The 17,409-nt window shown below is 32.4% G+C and overlaps 2 protein-coding genes across 3 annotated transcripts; both read right to left on the bottom strand.

Annotated features, from left to right (window-relative positions):
* Window positions 1–1,641: 1,641 nt before the first annotated feature.
* LOC123899557 (protein TIFY 5A-like) lies at window positions 1,642–4,888 on the bottom strand. 2 transcript variants are annotated; one of them, XM_045950722.1, is made up of 3 exons: window positions 4,626–4,888; window positions 4,380–4,500; window positions 1,642–2,115 (listed from the first exon to the last, which is right to left on the bottom strand). In XM_045950722.1, the coding sequence occupies exons 1-3, from the start codon at window positions 4,691–4,693 to the stop codon at window positions 1,909–1,911; spliced, it is 396 nt and encodes a 131-aa protein (XP_045806678.1). In that variant the 5' UTR covers window positions 4,694–4,888; the 3' UTR covers window positions 1,642–1,908. The 2 variants fall into 2 exon arrangements, with proteins under 2 accessions (XP_045806678.1, XP_045806679.1); XM_045950723.1 differs by having other exon boundaries at window positions 4,380–4,502; window positions 4,631–4,886.
* A 10,325-nt stretch (window positions 4,889–15,213) lies between these two features.
* LOC123898154 (protein TIFY 5A-like) lies at window positions 15,214–16,467 on the bottom strand. Its single transcript, XM_045949046.1, has 3 exons — window positions 16,333–16,467; window positions 16,001–16,127; window positions 15,214–15,553 (listed from the first exon to the last, which is right to left on the bottom strand). Exons 1-3 carry the CDS (start codon window positions 16,383–16,385, stop codon window positions 15,347–15,349), a joined length of 387 nt encoding a protein of 128 aa, XP_045805002.1. The 5' UTR covers window positions 16,386–16,467; the 3' UTR covers window positions 15,214–15,346.
* Between the last annotated feature and the right edge of the window lie 942 nt (window positions 16,468–17,409).

Raw genomic sequence — 17,409 nt, 5'->3', positions numbered from 1 at the left:
TCTAGTTGGCCCCAAGAATATTTTATTTTTGAAAGAAATCCGACCAAAATCTTTTGTAGGTGTTTTGGAATGTTGCATTGTATAGTTGTTCTCTTGAAATAATGCTCTATATTTGTTTTAGTTTTTGAATTTGGAAGTATACTACTAGTATTTAATTTTAAATGTTGAATTTCATAGTATTATTATTATTTCATCATTGTATTTTGAACCCACCTCTAAGAAGAAGGCAGATGTCAGCATAATAAATGCTGGGAAGAAGATGGAGACAACTAATGTTACCAAATACGAGGCAATAATCACAAAACCAAAATTTTCTATCATGCCAATTTATCTGTTCATTTTTGTTCAAAGCCTTAGTGAAGTAAATTAGTGTTTCATCTTATACAAGTTTTATTTTTAGATCAATAAGTCGCACTATATTATTTTTATTGAACAAAAAGTCACACTATATATTATATGTGATCTAATAGTAACATTTATCAATTTATTAGTGAAAATAAATTTAAATATCGTGCAAGACTTATCTTACTTGTGCATCTTAAAATTGACCTATCTTTAGTGGGTTAATGCAATTTAAGTTTAGTCGGTTTGGTTCTACCATAACGAAAATTACAAACTCAAATTTTGATTTTGCGGAAAATATTTCTACTTCAACAATTCAAATTTGAGGCTTTTGAAGAATCTAAAAAAATTTAAAAATATGAATTAAAAATTATATAAAATTATTCCAGTAAAGCTTTGTGAAAATGGAAAGGGTATTTCTAATGATATAAAGGGTATTTCTGGTATTTCATTATATTTTTAGGGTAAGAACTGTGGGGGTATAGAAGTATTGTCCGGTGGACTGTCCAGTGTAAGGCCCAGTGGACTAGCCCACATATCTCAACATTAAAAATGATGTTATGATTCTAAAGAGAAATAATCTCATTATATATTTCTAATATTTAATATTCTCACTATATTTTTAACTTGTAATTTTAAAAAATAATTTGTTCCCTTCATAGATAAAACTTTTAGTATTTTATCATGTGAGCATAACTCAATTAGTAAGGACATTGTGTGTATCATGCTTATTTTTACTAGCTTATAAATTTTTTTGATAACTTGTTTTTTTTATTTCAATTTTATTAGCTTATAACTTATTATTTTTTATTTCAATTTTATCCTTATTATATGTTACTTGAAAAAACTAAATATTAATTTAATTAAACATATTTTTCATGTTATTTCATATTTATAAATTATTTCAATTGCTAGTTAATTCGAGGATATGAATCATCTCCGAGGATTTCAATGTAGGTCCAATGGATATCATCACCATTCATTTTTTTTATTGCATAACCATTTGCAACAAAAAATAATTTATGGTTAAAATTTAACAGTGGACTTTTCCATGAGAGTATCTACATTTGTGATTCATTGATGTACTCCCTCCGTCCCAAAATATAAGCAAAAGTTAGTCAACAAAAGTGAATGTATTTGGTCCAAATTTTGAACCAAAGTTTGTTTAACTCATTTTTGCTTATATTTTGGGACGGATGAAGTATGAAAAATAATCAATTCTCAACCAAAATAATTGATTAAATAAAATAATAATATTAACAAAACCACTTTTGTTAATCAAGAAGCCATCTATAAATCTATACTAACAAATATGTCAGGATTAGGATTAGAATTGGGAAGAGTAACTTTTTTGAATAAGTGACTGTAGTAATCAACAAAGTTTAATTGATGATCTTTGAAGGATCTATATATTACAAAATGTCGGTATTTGAATCTAGTTAAAATATTTAAATTACTTGTGACTTACCTTCAATATTTAAATAAAAAAATGAGAAGAAAATAACTGATTCTAAATACAAAACAGGCTATACTATAGTAAAAAAAGTACAAATTAATTTGATTTTGCTAGTGATTATATGGAGAAGCTTCTTGGATCCGATTCTTTCTCTTTTGTAGAAAACGTTGCAAAGATCTCTTCATTGAAAGACCAGGACCAGGGCTATACAATTGATGAGGAGATTCTACAATTGTTGGTGTTGTTGGCACTGACCCTGTTGGTGTCTTCACTTTTTCTTGTTCCTTTTTATTTGCTAGCATTAAGATGGATTTGACCTGCACATGATTCACATTAACCCATTAATTTAATTTTTTCCATGAAGAGATTAATTATTCTTTCATTTTCATATACTATATATATACCAAGGTTATCAAAACCGGACCGGCCGGTCGGACCGTGAACCGGTCATGAAAACGGTTCGGTTTTGAGCAAAAAATATATAGGAAATCGACCGGCAAAAAACCGCGTGAACCGGCGTCGAACCGGGACGAACCGGTGAACCGGCCGGGCGGTTCAAGCGGTTTCGCAGATTTTTTATTTTTTTTTAAAAAAATAGGGCAAAAGACGCCGTTTTAAATTATTTTTTTAAAAAAAAAAATGAAACAAAACAACGACGTCGTAGGAATAGGAAAGACTTTTGTTTTTCATCTATTCTTCATTTGGTTTGAATTATTTTATTTTGACTTGTGATATTTTATCTTTTTAATGTGTGAAATTATGAAATATTGAGCAATTATTCATATATTTTTATTTATATATTAATTAAAATATATATTTAATTAAAAATGGTTCGACCCCGATTGAACCCGGTCCGACCAATTGAACCTTGAACCTGTGAGCTGGCCGGTTCGATGACCGGTCCGGTTCTGACGATATATACTACAATTTAGTTCAAAGAATATATGCCTTTTTTATCCGAAATAATTGACCACAAAGAACATTGAAGTTTCTTGGAAAGTTGCCAAACATGTCAAGCTTTGTTTAGCATCAAAGTCAAAAATATTTTAGGCACACCATACATGTTTTTAATAGAGGAACACCAAACAAAACAACCTCAAACCTACAACTATGTAAGTATCACAATCAACTTGTTGGAATATATTTCCAAATGCATCACCTACCTATAGATTCATTCCTCTTTAGTGCATATCCTTTATTTTCTTCTTTAAAGTAATAATTTTTTTTGTCAAATAGTAACTATAAATTTTAAATAGGGTGTTCGAGTTTGAATTTCAACATCTGCACCTATAATGAGACGTTCTTATTCGGTGAGTTAAGCTCACCAAAACTCTTCTTTAAGGTTTTTCTAATTTTAAAAATGTTTATATGTTTGTCTTGGGTTAATTAAGCATTATTCATAAGATTAAATTAATTGCCACTTTTAGCAATTTTAGTAATTGAATAATTATCATTTTTTTACTAGTTGAATAATTACCACATTAGCTTGTCTTTGACTAATAATATAAATTTTATAAATTCATTGTACAAACTTAATTTTTTTTTTTATAAATTCATATCAACGAATTGGTTGTTGAGGATCTGATCTTTTTTTCATCACAACTAACTTACATATAAAACAACCTGCAAGAATTCAGATTCAAATACGGGTGTTCGGACTAATAAAATTGGTATTTGTTAGTTGAATTAAGTCTTATAAATTGGTCTATCATATAAATCAAGGTATCATTTACACAAAAAATGGTGATTAGTCCTTCGAGATAATTAAGATATATTTAAAGAATTGTCTTCTTGTGACAAATATTTTCCTATGAACACAAGTTGAATATCGAATTTTAAACTAAATGATTAAAGAACTAAAGAACTTAGTACTTGTCTTATGTTAGTTAAGGGCTACTTATTGTGAAATATATGAAACAATTTTAAAATTAATTTTAAAGGAATTTTAATTGCTATAAGACTAAATGTTAAAAGTATTTAAAACACCAAAATTTTATAATACTTTATAGGTCAAATGATACTTTAATTTTTGTGTTTGTATCAGTTAGATCATTTAAATATTTTAAGGTATCAAATAAGTCTTTTATATTTCTAACTTAGTAAATTATTGTTCTTCTAGTTAACATTTGCTACTTTGTTGCACCATTATTGTTAATGTTGGCTTCCACCATGGTGGATATTTTAATGAAAAATGTACATATGGTTAGGGGATTAATCAGAAGGATAACAATGTAACAAATTTTTGTAACGGATGATAATTGGAAGAATATCGTACAATAAGTTAGAAAACTTAAAAGATATATTTGTTAACTAAAAATCTGTCAAGATAAGTGATAACCCTTGCATTTTAAGGGTGGGTAAGCTATGCTAAAGATTAAAAGAATCAATAATTTAAAGATCCAAAATTCAAATTAAAATAAAAAGAGAGAAAATTACTCAAACACATAATCAACAAGATGAAGCATGTACTATTGTATTTGATCCCATAGAACCATATATATCATCTTCAAAAACAGAGGTCACTGAAATGGCTAAAAAACATAAAATAACATATGCTACTTGCATAAATAAGGAAAATTACCTGAAACTCTGTAACATCAGTAACACACATCTTGCCATCATAGAAAATTGTCAATGGCGCCTGTTGCTGATTTTGCATTCTACTACTCTCTTCACTATCTTCTTCTTCTTCTTCATCTACCCTTTATTGGACAAATTAATTAACAAACAATTAATTCAACATATACCATTTAATATGTAAAAAGTAAATGAAATTAGTCCCGTAAACTTGACACAGTTGACAGGAACATCAGAGAGAGTTGCTTACGTGGAGTGATTGGTAGAATTGTAGATAGGAAAAAGGGAGAGTTCCAAGTTACAATTTCTCCTCCTCATCTTTTGCAAAGAGATTATTGAGATCAGAGAGAGAGAGATGTGAATTATGAAAGTGAAGATGTTAAATGTAGAGAGAGAAGAGTAGTAGTTATATATAGAAATTAGGCGCAGCTGAAATGTGATGGAAATTAAAAGTAAATTACGGCGTGGAAACGGCTGAGGGAAGACTGATTCATTTGAGGTTGGTTCAACTTGCGCTGTCGACTGATTTGTGGTGTCTTTAATCTTACAATTTGAATGTAATTAGAGCATGTTTTTTTTTATTTAGTTTTAATTAATACAGGATCAAAGTATTAGAGCATGTTTTCTCTGTCTTTTTCTAAAGTTTGTATCACGTGTTACGTCCCACACACGAAACCGCACACCGCAAGTATAGATGTCACACTCGTGTCGGCACCACGGGATCACCGCTTATAAATATTTATAAGCCTCCGTCTCACAACGAGTGATCCAGTTAACTGTATCATGCATGTCATGCATAACTTTAACGATTAATATTTTTAATTGTAAATAGTAAAAATTATAAAAATATGATATTTTGAAAATGTTGTATAATGTGTTTGTGGTATTGGGCCTTGATTAGCTTAAGCCCAATATAGTTGTGTTAGGCCCAATTGTAATGACTTGCTATATAAGCAAGATTTGTGTGATCAATAAAATTGACTTGGCCATTTGTTCTTAACAAGTGGTATCATGAGCCTTTAATCCATCACCTGAATTCCGTTTCTTGCAAGAAACAAGTTAGTTACGGTGGTTGCAACCACCCTAACCGTCCTAACCGTTCCAAAAGTTCGTTCTCCGTTCATCTTCTTCACCTCACCACACCAAAGAAACCTACATTCTTCATCTTTCTCATTCCTCCCACTGCAATTTCTTCACGATGGCAGAAAATTCAGACTTCTTGAAGCCTTCAATTCCAAAATTTGATGGCCACTACGACCATTGGGCAATGTTGATGGAGAATTTACTCCGATCTAAAGAATATTGGAGCTTGATAGAGAATGGTGTGACAGTGGCTCCGGCGAATGCCACGGTGGAACAACAACGCATTGCAAATGAGAGTAAGCTTACTGATTTGAAAGTCAAGAACTATTTGTTTCAGTCTATTGATCGATCCATCTTAGAAACGATTCTTAATCGTGACACTGCACGAGATATTTGGAATGCTATGAGAATTAGGTATCAAGGTTCCACCAAAGTGAAGCGTGCACAGCTTCAAGCATTGCGCAAAGATTTTGAGGTTCTTGATATGGGGGAGAATGAATCAGTGGAGGAATACATTGCAAGAACCATGGTTATCACCAACAAGATGACTTCTTGTGGTGAAAGATTAGAACAAAGTATTGTGGTTGAAAAAATTCTTAGATCAATGACTGCAAAGTTCAATCATGTAGTCTGCTCTATTGAATTATCTTGTGATGTTACCACACTCTCTATTGATGAGCTTCAGAGTAGCTTGATAGTTCATGAACAACGTATGAAAGGCCAACTGATCAAGCAAGAAGAGCAAGCTCTCAAGGTCACTGATGGTGGCAGAGGAAGAGGTAGGGGAAGAAATTCAAATTCTACTAGAGGTCGTGGTTGGGGAAGGCAAAGCAAAGAGAATGTGGAATGCTTTCACTGTCATAAATTGGGACACTATCAGAGTAATTGTCCCAATTGGAGTGAAAATGCCAATTATGCAGAATTGGATGAGTTTAAAGGAGAAATGCTCCTCATGGCCAAAACCAATGATGATGAGATTGGTGAAAATTGGTTCTTGGATTCTGGATGCAGCAATCATATGTCAGGTAACAAAGATTGGTTTTATGATTTTGATGAGAATTATAGAGATTCAGTGAAATTGGGTGATGACTCAAGGATGAATGTGATGGGAAAAGGAAATGTGAAACTCAGTATCAATGGAAGAGTTCATGTTTTCACCAATGTGTATTTCATACCTGGGTTAAAGACAAACCTTCTCAGCATTGGCCAAATTCAGCAGAAGAAGGCTACAATTGTATTCAAAAACAATTGCTGCAAAGTTTATCATGAAGAAGAGGGATTACTTTTTGCTACATACATGTCAACAAATAGAATGTATATTGTCAAAGCAGAAGTTATTGCTCCAAGATGTCTGCAAGCTTCAAAACTTGTCAACTCTTTGCTTTGGCATAGCAGATATGGCCACTTAAGCATCAAAGGACTGAATGTTCTTGTTAAAAAGGATATGGTGAGAGGTCTACCAGCATTGAAAGAGCTAGATGAGAATTGTGCAGATTGCTTGGAGGGCAAGCAACACAGAGATGCCATTCCCAAGCAAGCAAATTGGAGAGCCAGCTCTAAGCTTGAACTTGTTCATTCTGATATCTGTGGACCTATCAATCCAAAATCCAACAGTGGCAACAGGTATTTCATAACTTTCACTGATGATCTAACTAGAAAAACTTGGATATATCTGCTTAAAGAGAAGTCTAGTTCACTAGACACTTTCAAACAGTTTAAGGCTATGGTTGAGAAAGAGTCCAGTTGTTCTATTCAATGCCTAAGAACAGATAGGGGTGGTGAATATACCTCAAATGCTTTTAATGATTTTTGTAGAAATCATGGAATCAAGAGGCAATTGACTGCAACATACACACCTCAGCAGAATGGTGTTTCAGAAAGGAAGAACAGGACTCTAATGAATATGGTAAGGAGTATGTTGGCTGGAAAGGGTGTACCAAAACCATTTTGGCAAGAAGCTTTGAAGTGGGCTACTTATGTGATGAATAGAAGTCCCACTCTATCTGTCAAAGACATCACACCAGAAGAGGCTTGGAGTGGAGTCAAACCTTCTGTGCATCACTTCAGAGTTTTTGGATGCATAGCCTTTGTTCATGTACCTGACAGTCAAAGAACCAAGCTAGATAGCAAAAGTGTGAAATGTGTTCTTCTGGGACTAAGTGAAGAGTCAAAAGCTTATAAGCTTTATGACCCTGAAAATGGGAAAATAATCATCAGCAGAGATGTTGTTTTTGAAGAAAATAAAGGTTGGAATTGGAATAAGATCTCAGACAAAAAGCAGAACCAATCAAGCAATGATGTTCTCAATGATGAAGAGTGTAGTACATCAGCTCCAGCTAATGACAATGAGGCTCCAGCAAATGACAATGAGGTTCAAGCTGAAGTTGATATGAATACTTCAAGTGATGATAGTGATGGCATTGACTTCCAATCTGAGGTGAATTTGCCTCCAAGAGCTAGGAGACCACCTCAGAGCTTGAATGATTTTGTCACAGGAGAGGAGCTTGACCAGCTGCATAATCTTGCAGTCTATGTAGCTGCTGAAGATCCAACATCTTTCAGTGAGGCTGTTAAGTCTAAAGTTTGGATAGAAGCTATGAATCAAGAAATGCAGTCCATAGAGAAGAATCAAACTTGGGAGCTTACTAGTTTACCTAATGGAGCCAATGTGATTGGTGTGAAATGGATTTACAAAACTAAACACAATGAAAAGGGAGAAATTGATAAACATAAGGCAAGACTGGTGGCAAAAGGGTACAATCAGAAGCATGGTATTGACTATGATGAGGTATTTGCTCCTGTGGCAAGATGGGACACAATTAGATCAATACTAGCTATAGCTGCAAGAGAAAGTTGGAAAGTATTTCAGTTGGATGTAAAAAGTGCTTTTTTACATGGAGAATTAAGTGAAGATATCTATGTTGAACAGCCACCAGGTTATCAGAGGGAAAAGAACAAGGTGTACAAACTTAAGAAAGCATTGTATGGCCTAAAGCAAGCACCAAGGGCCTGGTACAGTAGAATTGAAGCCTACTTCAATTCTGAAGAATTTGAGAAATGTCCTTCAGAGCATACATTGTTCATAAAGCACAAGCCAAATGGTAAGATTCTGATAGTCAGTCTATATGTTGATGATCTCATATACACTGGAAATGATTTGCTTTTGATGAATGAATTCAAGACATCAATGCAAAAAGAATTTTCAATGACTGATTTGGGCAAGATGAAGTTTTTTCTTGGAGTAGAAGTAATCCAGTCTGAGGAAGGTATATACATCAGTCAACAGAAATATGCTGCTGAGATCTTAGGAAGGTTTGGTATGGAGAATTACAACAGTGTATGTAGCCCTATAGTGCCTGGTTGTAAGCTTGACAAAGATGAAGATAGTGATGCTACAGATGCAAGAGAGTATAAGCAGATAGTTGGGAGCCTAATGTACCTGTTGGCTACAAGGCCTGACTTGGCTTATTCAGTGTGTCTGGTAGCTAGATATATGGAAAGGCCTACAAACATGCACCTTACAGCAGTCAAAAGAATATTGAGGTACTTAAAGGGTACACTTACAAATGGAATCATGTACAGGTGTGACACTGAGAAGGGTTTTGAGCTAGTTGGATGGTCAGATTCAGACTATGCTGGTGATGTGAATGACAGGAAGAGCACCACAGGGTTTGTATTCATGCTTGGATCAGGAGCCATATCTTGGTCTTCTAAGAAGCAACCTATTGTCACTTTGTCCACCACAGAGGCAGAATATGTTGCTGCTGCTGCATGTGCTTGCCAAGCTGTTTGGTTGAGAAGTATACTAAGCTACTTGCTTAAGAATCAGAAGATTTGCACTCAGATTTATTGTGATAACAGCTCCTCCATCAAGCTGTCTAAAAATCCCATTATGCACGGTCGTTGTAAGCACATTGATGTGAGGTTTCACTTTTTGAGAGATCTTACAAAGGATGGTACAATTGAACTCAAACATTGCAAATCACAAGACCAGTTGGTTGACATCATGACTAAACCTTTGAAGTTGGATGCTTTTCTGAAATTGAGAAGTGGGTTAGGAATGGAGATGAAATGATTGCTGCAGAATTGCTTGTTTTGATTGCTTGATGTGCTTCAGTTTTGCTCTTGCTGCAGAATGGCTTGGATTGCTGCAGTTTTGCTTTGCTTAGTTTTTCAGTTTTTGTGTGTGTGAATATTGTTTAGCTTGCTTGTCAAGTATCCTTTAATTGAACTCTTAGGATTGTTCAATTAGGGGAGAGTTTGTTGTATAATGTGTTTGTGGTATTGGGCCTTGATTAGCTTAAGCCCAATATAGTTGTGTTAGGCCCAATTGTAATGACTTGCTATATAAGCAAGGTTTGTGTGATCAATAAAATTGACTTGGCCATTTGTTCTTAACAGAAAATACCTATCGAGATGAATTCAACAACATCTTATATGTTAATATTTGCTTTTATTTATTAATAAAAAGATACGGTCAAAGTAAGATATGCGAATAGTGTATATAGTCAAAATGACTCACTCATTTTGGGACAGAGGGAGTAAAGAGCGGTGTTATATACTAGGAACCACATTCATGCAAATTTCACAATTTAGAAATTTAGGAATTCTAAAATTGTTTAAGTTTCGTGTTAGGTACGTAGAGAAATTCTTAGATGAGTATTCACCTAAGCATTAATGGTTAGACACAACCAATAATAATTTTACAACACATTAATATATTAAATAATTATAAGTAAATAATAGAGTATTAATAAAAACAAATCTTAACCAAATCTTAGAAAATAATGAAACTCATGTGCCACATTATTTGTTTTCGAGCCATATTTTGAGTAACTTGTTTTTGCCCCAGATTTTTAGTACCATATATTCATCTCAATTTGTATGTGTTAGTTGTGGGTGACACAAGGAAATTGAATTAATTTACGGTTGAATTAAATGAACTAAATAAATATATATATAGGGAGGGATCAAATTACACCGGTGTAACATTTGAGTAATGTTACACCGCTCAATAACGCTTTAACGAATACAAATTTTATAAAATTCACCGTTGGATTGAAAGCTTATATCGTATAGATCATTCATATTAAGTTTTACAAAAATCTAAAATCATTTGACATGTTATTGATCCCATTTTAAAAGTGCCTACGCTAAAAGTCTAAAAAACTCATTTTAAATGCACGTTCTTGATACAAGTTGTATGCATCATCCTTATTATTCACAACTTGACCAAGAAAAATTTCTTTAGAGCCATCATTTTTCATATTTTTCCTACAAATAATATAAATGTATTTTAAATGGCATGAAAGAAAATAGATATATAATTCTATAATTAAAAAATACATATACGGTTTATAAACATAAAAAAGAAGAAGAAAAATAATATGGATTCAACTAAAAAAGAAGATTACATGTACTGAAGAAAATACAATGGTTTTTTTTTTTTGGAAAAACAACATTTATTTTAACAGCAAATACATTAGTATTATTAATAACCGGTCTCTGCACAAGACGAATAGATACCAAAAAAAATGAAACTACAAAACATAGGCACCATATATAAACTGAACACAAATCAATTATTTTTTTTATTGAAGAGTGAAATAGGTACAAAGAGTGCTAAATTTACTAAAAAAAAATTCTGATACAACGAAAGCACCAAACAATGCTATACTCATCCCTTTTGGCAATGATCTAAATATATTTTTTCCTTATTTTCCAGATTTGGTCCATATTTGATTTATTAATACTCTATTAATTATTTTTAATTATTTAATATTTAATTAGTTGTAAAAATGTTATTGGTTGTGTCTAATCATAAATTCTTAGGCGAGTACTCACCTAAGAATTTCTCAGGTACGGATTTGACACCGATGTGTTTGATATTTTTCAAATAAAAGTTACAATATGTTCACATGATAACATAGAGGAGAAGAGACTGAAAATAATTAGTGTTAACTTTTAATATGATGTTTTTTTTTGTATAGTACTAATGATCCTTTTAAGATAATATTATGAGTGTAACAGCCCAAATTTTAAATAAAGAAATTATATAGAAAAACTTTAGTTACAAAATAATTAAAATAAAATAGGTTTCTCAACGGACTATTCGTTACATAAAGTTTCCAATTTATAAAACCCATTTTTTTCCCGCACACACTTCAAGCAAATTATCAACGTCACACATCATCTTTAGTACCTACAACAATAATCATGTAAGGGTCAATTTCCTTATCCAAATTGAATCATACTCACCATAAGAAAAATGTCATAGAATAATAACAAAACACTTCACCAATCAAAAGATTTTCAAAAATATATATATAATTATTTATTTCCAAATAGTAAGCGGATAACTCGTCACCAATCATATAAAGAAACACACTATCGGAACATCAAGGAGTAACATCAACACACGACAAGAAAACACACCCAATGGGTAAAGCACAACTTCATCAATTCAAGTACAACATAACTTCAATAAATAAAATGCATGCAATGCGCCTATACTCGCTAAATGCATGTGGTACCAATAGCAACGTCATTTCCAGTTTTACATCTTGGAGGATCAACGTCATATTATTTTCAACTTCATTGAACAACACCAATAGCAACATCATTGAACAACGTCATTTATACAACTTCAATAGGCAACGTCATTGGACACATGAATGAATGCATGTCATGTTATAATAAGCAACGTCAATAGGCAACATCATTTAACAACTTCAGCATCATTATAACAACATCAATAATCAACGGCTTAATCACAAAACAAGCATCAATAGTTGACAACAACTTATAAACAACGACTTATAACACCAACGGCAACACGACAAACAACAACACAACAACCACCATAACAATCAACGGTAACAACGGCATAATCACACACCTTGTAAGCATCAACTCAATTTAATTTGATTTACATATGTTAATTCAAAATCAAATATTTTTAGTATAGTCATTTTCTGCACAAAACCAATATAACTAGCGAGTAGAACGGAGAACTTAATCCTCTGTATACTTTTATTTGTTTTCTCTTTTTAATTATTTATTTACTTTTATAAGTTACCAAATCATCATCAATTCACTTCTCAAACAACAACAAACAAACTTCAAACAAAACTAGTTTCTTTCTATTAGTTTATTTTTAATTATTTCTTTTAAAAGATAAAAGGCCCTATTACCAATTCACAACACAATCCTTACGTAGTATGAATGTATGGGGAAAGAGCCCTTACCTTAGCCACTTTCCTTTCAAGCACAACTAGCCTAAACTCGCAGCTACAGTGCACACATGATATCTCACGCTTCAAAATTTGTTTCGACGATCCAACGGTTGAAAATGAAAAACCACATGTCGTGAACCCACCGTCCAAAGTTGAGTATGATCCGACGGTTAACGAAAGCGCAGTCGATATTTTACGGTGTCAACATTAAGGAAAACGAAAATGAATTATTTTTGAAGTTTTCATGGGACAAATAGAAAATAAAATAGAGAGACTCATCAAAGAGAACTTACACAAATTGAACTAAGGAGAATGAAGCTTATAATAAAGCATGATGATCTCTTGAGATGACAAAGGATGCTAGTTTTGATATAACGTATGGCAATATAAAAAGAGAATTTGTAAAAAATGAACCAATCAACATATATACATGGAATATATGTATGGGAGAGGATAGATGAAGGACCGTGTGAGTCCTTAGCTTTTTGAGAGGCTTATCAGATCATTCAAAATGGCAAGGCAAATAAACTAATATAATGTTTCTAATTAATTAAAATAATTGCAATTGAATGAATTTGTTGACTTGCTAATGTAACTGAAGAAAACAAAATGATATTGAGGCTAGAAATACGTCTACTTGCTAGTGATAAAGAGCATTTATTTGTTGGTTTTAATGTAATTGAAGGAACTGAAGGAAATAGAATTAGCATGTCCTTCATGATCAATTTTGAGTCATTTGCTAAAGTCAGTCACATACTAAAATGGTTTGGCTACTCATAATTCTTTTTTTTTTTTTTTTTGGTCAGGTAGCCTAGTGGCTTGAAATTCCACCTTTAAAGATGGATAAGTGGAGTGTCCAGGGTTCGAACCCTGGCTCCTGCATATAAAATGCTGATGTCCCAACCAATTGAGCTAAGCTCATGGGGACTGGCTACTCATAATTCTAAAATAATAAAATAATTGATTTCTAATACTTTAGATAATTTTATTAAAATAAATTTCTCGGGTCTTACATTCTACCGACCAAAAATTTACTAACACGCGAAAAATACTTAAAACGAACAAGTTTTATTAAACTAACTATTTCTAAATTTTGGGGCGTTACAATGAGCGTCTTCGAGTTTTTGGAGGCTGCGTGCAAAATATAAAAGTGATCATTTAATATAAAAAAAATTCATCATCGATTTAAATTGCAAATATGTTTAATCCTAAAGTCTAAAACATTGTCAATGACTTGCTACTTATTCATGAGCTGTAAAAAGGGCCTTAAGGGGCCGGCCCTTTAAGGGGCGGACCTACTTATTCATGATTATTAATTTTATTTAAATTTTAAACACAGTTTTTTTAGGGTGCCGATCGTGGACAGTGCTGATTGAAGAAAAAGAGAATAAGTTCACGACACTAGAAAAATTGTTTAAAATTTAAATAAAATTAATAATCAGGAATAAGTGGGTCCGCCCCTTAAAGGGCCGGCCCCTTAAGGCCCTTTTTACAGCTCTAATTGTCATGTTGAAAGGCGAAATTTTTTTCTATTTCGACAATTCAAATGAGTCTTTTTGCAGAATCTTAAAATTTTTAAAAATCTGAATTAAAAATCATATAAAAAATATTCCAGTAAAGCTTTGTGAAAATGGAAAAGGTGTTTTTTCTAACTATATAATAAAGGATATTTCTGGTATTTAATTATAATTTTAGGGTAAGTACTGTGGACTGTCAAGAGTAAGGCCCAGTGGACTAGCCCACATATCTCAACATTAAAAATGAAGTTATTTTTTGATACATTAAAAATGAAGTTATGATTCTTAAGAAAAATAATCGAGTAAACTGTCAAATACCCCTTGAAATTTTAAAATTCGTCAAATACCTCATGAAATTTGGTAATAGGCATTAGGCAAATACCGCCCTGAAATTATAAAAAGTTAATCAAATTGCCCCTTGACACTACGAGTCAGAGTCCACGTTAGGGGGTAATTTAATTGACGTTTTATAATTTCAGGGGTATTTGCCTATTTCCAAATTTCGGGGGTATTTGACGAATTTTGAAATTTCAGGGGGATATTAATATTAATTTTTTCTCTTAAAATATAAAATTGCTACATTTAATTATCTGAAATACCCGTACAATATAATTAAGGAAATGCATGTAGTTAATTCGTGGATACGAACTCTCTCCACTTTCGGTGAGGATTTTATGGTAGGGTCCAGTGGATATCCTCACCATTCAATATGTTTTTTATTGCACGACCATTTGCAACGAAAAATAATGTCCGGTTAAAATTTAATGTAGATATTTTTTACGGGAGAGGATCTACCCGTAATTCGTTGATGTATGAAAAATAATCAAATCTCAACCAAAATAATTGATCAAATAATAATAATCACTTTTGTTAATCAAGAAACCATCTATAATGGAATGGATCATGGATGAGAAAGGGGGGGCTAATGACAGTAAAGGTTGCTTCTCGGTTACTACTATATATACTATTTTGAGCAATTTTTCTGATGAGGAATTGGTATATATTGATTGGATAAAAATTTGGAAGCTGATATTTCAAATTAACAATATTTAACTAAAAAATGAGAAGAAAATAACTGATCCTAACTACAAAATAGGCTATACTATAGTAAAAAAGGAAAAATTAATTTGATTTTGCTAGTGATTATATGGAGATGTTTCTTGGATCCGATTCTTTCTTTTCTGTAGAAAACGTTGCAAAGATCTCTTCATTGAAAGACCAGGTCCAGGGCTATACAATTGATGAGGAGATTCTACAATTGTTGGTGTTGTTGGCACTGACCCTGTTGGTGTCTTCACTTTTTCTTGTTCCTTTTTATTTGCTAGCATTAAGATGGATTTGGCCTGCACATGATTCACATTAACCCATTAATTTTCTTCTCACAAAGAGATTAATTATTCTTTCATTCAATATAGGATCAGTGCATAGTTCAAAGACTATGCCTTTCTTATCCGAAATAATTGACCTGGTATAAATTTAGTTTCAAGTTCAATTCTCTCTGATGCCAATTTAGTCGGCTAATTTAGCTTCTTAAAAAAAATTATCAAATTTTACTTTGTTAGCGGCTGGGCTCTGAATTAGCCCTTATGCTTATCATGATAATAAGAGAGTTAACCTAAAGAACAAAACTAATTTTCTAACTTGTTGTACCATATTACAACCAAAACAATTAAGCTGGGATTAAAAATGATAGCATACTTAATAAGAATCATTTATTCATCTTCAAGAACAGAGGCCACTCAAATGCCTAAAAAAACCATAAAATAATATAAATTAAAATAAAAAATCACCTGAAACTCTGTGACATCAGTAGTAACACACATCTTGCCATCATAGAAAATGGTCAGTGACGCCTGTTGCTGATTTTCCATTGGACTCGGTTCACTCTCTTCTTCTTCTTCTTCTTCTTCTTGTAGCCTTTAAAGGACAAATTAATTAACAAACAATTAACTCAATACCCAAATGTAAAAAGAAAACCGTAGCAACATATAAGTTATTCGCTATAAGTTCGTATGTTATAAGCTTAGCTTATCAGTTATTCGCTATTTTTTACCAACCAGAGTGATAGTAACAAATGAAATGGAAATATGAAAATCAAAGACAAAGTAAAGAAATTGCTTACATGGGGTGATTGGTAGGAAAAAGGCAGAGTTCCAAGTTACATTTCCGCCTCATATTTTCCAAATGATATATTCAAATCAGATCAGAGAAAGAGAGAGATGAAGTGAAAAATGTTAATGGTATACTACTATAGAGATAAGAGTATATATATATATATACAATACAAGTGGAATGGAATGGAAAAGAGAAGTAAATTTCGGCGTGGAAACGGCTGAGAGGATGAGAAAAGGACAGAACAGATACAGAGGTTGGTTCAACTTGAGCTGTCGACTTATACACTGTTGTGTGCTGTCTTTTTTCTTACAATAATTAGATTTAGAATTAGAGCATGTGTTTTTTATTTAGTTTTAATAGTACTACAAAAATTAAAGATCATTTATATTTTAGGAGAATGTTAACTTGTGCCCTTAAGGCACATGTTAAGGAAGCAAAAATAGAAATTATTAAATGCTAATTTGTGCATATTGACTTTTGAAACATTAAATTTCTTGTATTATTAAATGTTGAATTTCTATTTTTATATATCTTAACATGTGCCCTTAAGGGCACATGTTAACAAGACCCTATATTTTATCCCAAAAAATATATTCAAGATCAAATAATTAAATTAGAGCATGTTTTCAACGTCTATTTTTAAAGTTTGATGGTATCACGTGTTTACGTCTCGCACACGAAAACGCACACCACAAGTGTATAGATGTCACACTCGTGTCGGCACCACGGGGATCACTACTTATAATTTTATTTTTTTTACTAATTATCACTTAACTTATGAAGAAATAGTTATTTTGGTCTCTCAATGTGCAATTTACTGTTATTTTGGTCCTTCAATATGCAATTCGTTGTCGTTTTGGTCCCTCACCGATAGAAAACTATTGAATAGTCCCTAATTCGGCATTTCGTTAATCAGTTTGGCTTTGTTGTTAAGTTTGACCGTTAACTTAACAAAAAAAGCTTACGTGTGTCAAAAAAATGACACATCAGCTTTTTTGTTGAGTTAACGGTCAAACTTAACAGCATGAACCAAACTGATTAACCGAATGCTGATTCATGGACTATTCAATAGTTTTTTCTTTGT

The sequence above is a fragment of the Trifolium pratense genome, linkage group LG7, assembly GCF_020283565.1.
Source record: "Trifolium pratense cultivar HEN17-A07 linkage group LG7, ARS_RC_1.1, whole genome shotgun sequence".
Classification (NCBI taxonomy): domain Eukaryota; kingdom Viridiplantae; phylum Streptophyta; class Magnoliopsida; order Fabales; family Fabaceae; genus Trifolium; species Trifolium pratense.
The sequence above is the reverse complement of the archived record's forward strand: the minus strand, read 5'-3'. Positions and strand labels throughout refer to the sequence as shown.